This window comes from Canis lupus, chromosome 22, assembly GCF_048164855.1.
Source record: "Canis lupus baileyi chromosome 22, mCanLup2.hap1, whole genome shotgun sequence".
NCBI lineage: Eukaryota > Metazoa > Chordata > Mammalia > Carnivora > Canidae > Canis > Canis lupus.
The window spans coordinates 17,409,408-17,415,467 of NC_132859.1; the positions used below are offsets into that span (position 1 = coordinate 17,409,408).

General features: G+C 64.5%; 1 protein-coding gene across 1 annotated transcript; it reads left to right on the forward strand.

Moving 5' to 3' along the window:
* The first annotated feature begins 2,451 nt into the window (after window positions 1-2,451).
* FOXL2 (forkhead box L2) lies at window positions 2,452-5,583 on the forward strand. The gene has a single exon (XM_072793656.1). The coding sequence runs from the start codon at window positions 3,035-3,037 to the stop codon at window positions 4,235-4,237; it is 1,203 nt and encodes a 400-aa protein (XP_072649757.1). The 5' UTR covers window positions 2,452-3,034; the 3' UTR covers window positions 4,238-5,583.
* Window positions 5,584-6,060: the final 477 nt, after the last annotated feature.

Sequence of the window (6,060 nt, forward strand, 5' to 3'; positions counted from 1 at the left end):
AACCCGGACGGAGAGGCCCGGAGCTCCGCCCGGGCCTGCGAGGTGGGCACCGCCCCGAGGTCACTGGACGGAGGCCCGGCGTCGCCGCCATGCCGCGGGGAGAGAGGATGCCCCCCCACGAGCCTCGACACGGTCGGCCGGCCTGGACCTCGCCAGGAAGCGGGGCCCTCCCCGGCCGGCCCTAGAGGGCTGGGAAGTAAGGCAAGGCGCGCCCCACCGCTTCCTGGACAGCAATACCTGAAAGGAGCAGGACTCCTGTCCACCCAGAAGACCCTTTACAGGAACTCCTTCCTTTACCCCCACCTCCTACCCACACGTGCACGCACACACATACACACACACACACACGCACACACACACACACTCCTTAAAGGCTGAAAAGGGAGCCGAGTTTGGAATTCGGGGAAGTGATGACACACACAACAATGCTGTTACACCTGGCTGCTGCAGGCCAGCAGCGGAAATGCCTGCAAAGGGGGAGAGCGAGACAGAGAGCCAGCCTGGGTGGTCAGAAAAAAAGAGGAGAGGAGAGAGCACACACACCCGCAGGTTGGGGCCAGACCCAACTGTTTTCTTCCCCCTGCCCAGACCGAGGGGGAGGAGGGGCGCTAGGGTCAATCTGCAGCAGCCCCAAACCAAATTCACATCACTCCCACCCCTAGCCTGGGCATGGATGGGGGTGAGAAAGAAGAAAAACACCTGCACTCCTGCTCAGGAGACAGCCACAGAGGTTTTGAAGAGGTGCTGCTTACCCCAGTGTATAATGGGAGCAGCAGGAGAAACAATCAAGCTACCCTAAAATATACTTAAATGGAGGGGAGGGGAGGGAATTTACTGAAGTGAGTTTAGGAGAGCCCTGTTCCCTCTCACTTTAGTGTTCAGACCAGACTGCCCTGCTGACCTCTCTGTAGTCATTTGCACGATGCTGAATTCCAAAAGTGCCCATCACCCCGTCCTCCTTTCCTTTAATCTCACAATGTAGATCAGAGAGCTGAGCCGGAAGCAGGCAACACACAAACGTGGCCATGGGTGCTGGGCCCATAGGCCACTAAGGGCTCTTCAGGCTTCCTCTGAGACTGGGCAGCCCAAGAGGAAGTGGTAGTAATGAGCTTTGGGGTGGCCACTCCAGGCATGCCAATCCAGACATGGGACACAACCTGGCATGACATCCATCCAGTTCACCTTCCTCCCCAAAGTATCCCGGCCCCCTTAGTACCAAGGAGTTTGGGGCATGAGGATTCAAAACACCCGGACGTCTCTCTCACACTTTATGATGGCAGACGTTTTGTTGAGGCTAAGTTAAACTGTTAAAAAGCACAGCTGCCTTTCGTGTCAGCATTAATTTCCCCTGAGACAATCTCTTGGCACGCAGGTGTGACTGGGACCCATTCAGACTTCTGCTGCAGGTAGATGAGCATTCACCCCTCAGCCCTGGAGAAAGATCAGGACAAATGTCAGGAGAGAGATTTGAACAAATGCCTCTCCCAGCCTCTTGTTTTTCTTCCCAGTCTGTGTCGGAATAGGGAAAGGGAAGAAGGAAGAAAGGAGAGAGGAAAAAGAGAGAAGATGCGACATCCCAGAACCACACTTACTGATAGGTGACACACATGTACCATTACACGAGTAAGTATAAATGTTTTATCCATAAATATAAATCTCACCTTGTACGTGTGCATACCTGTGTTTTTGCACCAGCACATGTGCACCTGGGCAGCTGGTATCTCACGTGTCTCACGGACAGACCGGCCCCATGACGTGTGTGTGATAACGGCGCACACACAGACCAAGTCCCCCAAAGCCCCACGGGCAACATTCGCGCCCGCGTCGGAGCAGGACTAGGGGAGAGTCTACTTGGTGTTGTTAAAGCACACATCCAAGCGAGGGTTACAAGGCGGGTTCTGGGGAGAGGTCCGGTCCCAGCGTCCAGAGGCAGAGCAAGGAAGGACAAAGGGCTTCAGGCCAGGCTCCTGGGCGCTTCTTCCCCGACCGTCTCCCCAGCCCCATCCGGCCCAGTCCCTCTGGAAGCACGACGGCCAGGCCCACGCCAGGCCAGGCCAGGCCGAGGTTGCTCGGTTCAGTGACACGCGTTTCTGGGCTGGTTTTCCCAAAGCCACCGCGCAGCTCTCTCCACCCCGCCGCCGCCCGGCCCCCTCGCCGTCCCGCCCCTCCCCCGGCCCCAAGCTAGAAGTTCGGCCCCGGGGAACTGCGGCGAAGGGGCAGAGCCGCCGAGTCCTTCTCTTTCACCTGAAAGCCGCGAGGAGGCTTGGCGCGCCTCTCCCCGCCGGGGCCCGAACTCCCCGAGCCCTGGCCGAGCGCGGACGCCCCCCGCGGGGGCCCTCGGCATCTCCCCGCCCGGCCGGCCGAGCGAGCCCCGCGGATCGCAGGCGCGGGCGGGAGCGGGAGCGGGGGCGGGGGCGGGAGCGGGAGCGGGAGCGGGAGCGGGAGCCGGGTCGCCGGCCGGGCCCCCCTCGGCCCGCTGGGAGGGGCGCAGGCCGGCCCGGGCCGTGCGGGGCGTTCACAGAAAGTGACTTGGAGATGAACTCGCCCGTGCGCGACTGGCCGCCCCGCTATAGGGGCGAAGGCGCCTGACGCAAGCGGAACTCGGCGGAGCCCATACGAATCAGCACTGAGCCAGGCTCCCGGCGCACTGGGGACCGCGGCAGGCAGCTCCGCCGGAGACGCGGGTCGCGCCTCGGGAAAACCGGCGGGTGGGGGGAGGGGAAGGGCGCCGAGAAGAAAACCCACCGAGGCGGGGACTGGCCTGGGCGGGGAGGGGCGGCGGGGCCGGAGCCCCTCGCTGTTGGGCGGACTCCCCATGGCCAGAGGCTGAGCTCCACTCCCGCCGGCCGCTCCCGAGGGGAAGGGAGAGAGCAGAGGAGCGCAGCGAGAGGCCCGGCCGGCGAGCACGGGCGGCGCCCGCGGTGCCCAGAAGTTTGAGACTCGGCCGCGCGCCGCCTCGCGCGCCCGGACTGCGCCGCGCGGGCACCGCGGGAACGGGGCAGGGGCTGCCCGGCCGCGGCGCGCCGGCTTTGCCATGATGGCCAGCTACCCCGAGCCCGAGGACGCCGCGGGGGCCCTGCTGGCCCCGGAGCCCGGCCGCGCGGCCAAGGAGCCCGAGGCGCCGCCGCCGCCGCCGAGCCCGGGCAAGGGAGGCGGCGGCGGCGGCGGAGGCGGCGGAGGCGGCGGCGGCGGCGGCGGCGGCGGAGGCGCCGGGGCGGCCCCGGAGAAGCCCGACCCCGCGCAGAAGCCCCCGTACTCGTACGTGGCGCTCATCGCCATGGCGATCCGCGAGAGCGCCGAGAAGAGGCTCACGCTGTCCGGCATCTACCAGTACATCATCGCCAAGTTCCCGTTCTACGAGAAGAACAAGAAGGGCTGGCAAAATAGCATCCGCCACAACCTCAGCCTCAACGAGTGCTTCATCAAGGTGCCGCGCGAGGGCGGCGGCGAGCGCAAGGGCAACTACTGGACGCTGGACCCGGCCTGCGAGGACATGTTCGAGAAGGGCAACTACCGCCGCCGCCGCCGCATGAAGCGGCCCTTCCGGCCGCCGCCCGCCCACTTCCAGCCGGGCAAGGGGCTCTTCGCGGCCGGGGGCGCCGCGGGCGGCTGCGGCGTGGCGGGCGCGGGCGCCGACGGCTACGGCTACCTGGCGCCGCCCAAGTACCTGCAGTCCGGCTTCCTCAACAACTCCTGGCCGCTGCCGCAGCCGCCCTCGCCCATGCCCTACGCCTCCTGCCAGATGGCGGCGGCCGCGGCGGCGGCGGCGGCGGCCGCGGCGGCCGCGGGCCCGGGCAGCCCGGGCGCGGCCGCGGTGGTCAAGGGGCTGGCGGGCCCGGCCGCCTCGTACGGGCCGTACTCGCGCGTGCAGAGCATGGCGCTGCCCCCCGGCGTGGTGAACTCCTACAACGGCCTGGGGGGCCCGCCCGCCGCGCCCCCGCCGCCGCCGCCGCACCCCCACTCGCACCCGCACCCGCACCCGCACCCGCACGCGCACCATCTGCACGCGGCCGCCGCGCCGCCGCCGGCCCCGCCGCACCACGCGGCCGCCGCGCCGCCCCCCGGCCAGCTCAGCCCCGCCAGCCCGGCCGCCGCCGCGCCCCCGGCGCCCGCGCCCGCCAACGCGCCGGGCCTGCAGTTCGCCTGCGCCCGGCAGCCCGAGCTCGCCATGATGCATTGCTCGTACTGGGACCACGACTCCAAGACCGGCGCGCTGCACTCGCGCCTCGACCTCTGAGAGCCCCGCGCACGCCGACTCTGAGGATGCAGGGACGCGCGACGCCGGCCGCGGCCGCAGCCACGCGCCCCGGGGCCGTCTTCGGAGCCCGCGCCCGGGGCCCTCCGCCCCTGCCGGCTCCCCGCCGCGCCGCTCGCCCCTCTTTTGTCTCCACCGCTACTCCCGTTGCTCGCCTGCCCGCCCTCGCCGCCCCCTCGCCGCCCGGGCCTGCAGGCCGCCTCGCCTCTCCGCGCGCCTTCTGCAGGCCGCGTCTCCTCCCGGCGCCCCCGCGTCCGGGCTGGACACCCCGAGGCAGAGTTCAGAGCGGAGGGGAAGCGCCGGGGCCGCGGTGCAGCCGGGCGTCGGCGGTGCGGACCTCCGGGCCTCCTCACACAGGTCGGTGCGCTCGCGCTCGGCTTCCCCGGCCCGGCGGCTGCCGCGCCATCCCTGGCTGCAAGCGCGGGTCCGGGCGGGCGAGGAGACCCGCGCCGCCCGAACAAGGGACGAACGTGTGTTTGCTCCACGTAGCCTCTGGGAGCGGCTCAGAAGCCGCTGGCGGGGGCCCCCGAGTGGGGCGGGGGGCGGGCGCGAGCGGGGAGCCGGGCTGCTGGCGCGGCGGCCTGCGCAGGGCTTTGCAGCTCATCGCCGGCTCCCAGGCGGGCTGCGCGTCCTCCGCTCCCCGACCCGGCGCTCCGGGCGCCTGCAGGCCCGCGGCGGCTGGCCGAGGCTTCGCCCAAAAGATCAGGAGGGCTGCTTTAGATAACGTTTTAAAATGTCTTTTTAAGGAAAAAAGGAAAAAAGAAAAAACTAACCGGGAAAACCGGCGAAGTATTGTGGCCTTGGAGTTTGCTAAAGCAAAACATGAAAATCTCTTTCAGGAGATTTGAAGTAGAATTCCTGTCGGGCCTTCAAAAAGCTGTGTTCAGAGAGGTAGGAGAATCTGCTCAGTAGAAGTCGGTTTCCTTTACCAATTGGAGGGTTGCCCCCTCTCTATCTGTCTAAAAACAAACAAATCAAAACCAAATTTCCCCGGATCTTCCGATGCAAGCCCAGAGTGCCGGGAGATCACTGCCTGCCCGGCGGACGCTGCGGGGACGGCTTGTCCTCTCTCTGATTTTTGTTTTGCAAACGTCTTGCTTCTCCCACCTTGGGCAGGAGAAATGTGAAACCTGGCAGCAGTCGGACCAGGCGGGCTGGTGGCGGGGAGCCGGCTGGCCCGAAAAACCCTAGACCTGGTTGTTTCGTAGTGTGTCGTTTGGAGGACCAAATTTTCTAGAAAGAACTAGAGCACTTTTGTTGTTTTGTTTGTTTGTTTGTTGTTACCGTCTTGTCAATTCCCAAATAAATTTTTTTGTTCTTTCTTTTAACACGGACTTCTATTATTTCTGCCTCGCCTAAGTTTGTCCAGCAGCTAGGTACGGGAGAGAGATTTCCAGCAAAGTTTTATTCTCTTTCAGATAAATAAGGGTTGAGGGCAGCCCGAGTGGAGGGCGTTTGTGGTTGCTGCCGCTCTGTTTTCCGGGGGATTGTTTGTTTTCTGTGTCATCGCTGGTCGGTTGGGGCTGTTTAACGTCATCAAAGAGACTTTATCAGTCGTGGTTCGTTCACAAGGCGTGGGTGTACGTAGAATTTGTTCGATTTTTGCACCCATCCGAGTTTGTATTTTACCTCTTACGCAGACGTACTAGGTGTATGCACTGTGTTTTCATTATATTGAACTCATACGTCTCTATTTTTCCAGACAAATACAGTAACCAGAAGAGTTTATTCCAAATAGATAAAATCTTGGTTGAGGAAATGTTCTGTAGGCTGCCAACCTCTGTACAAATGTAAGGAGCGACTTA

Bases quoted from the DNA above. Each gene is read 5' to 3' on its own strand.
- FOXL2 (XM_072793656.1), top strand. From the start codon at position 3,035: ATGATGGCCAGCTACCCCGAGCCCGAGGACGCCGCGGGGGCCCTGCTG.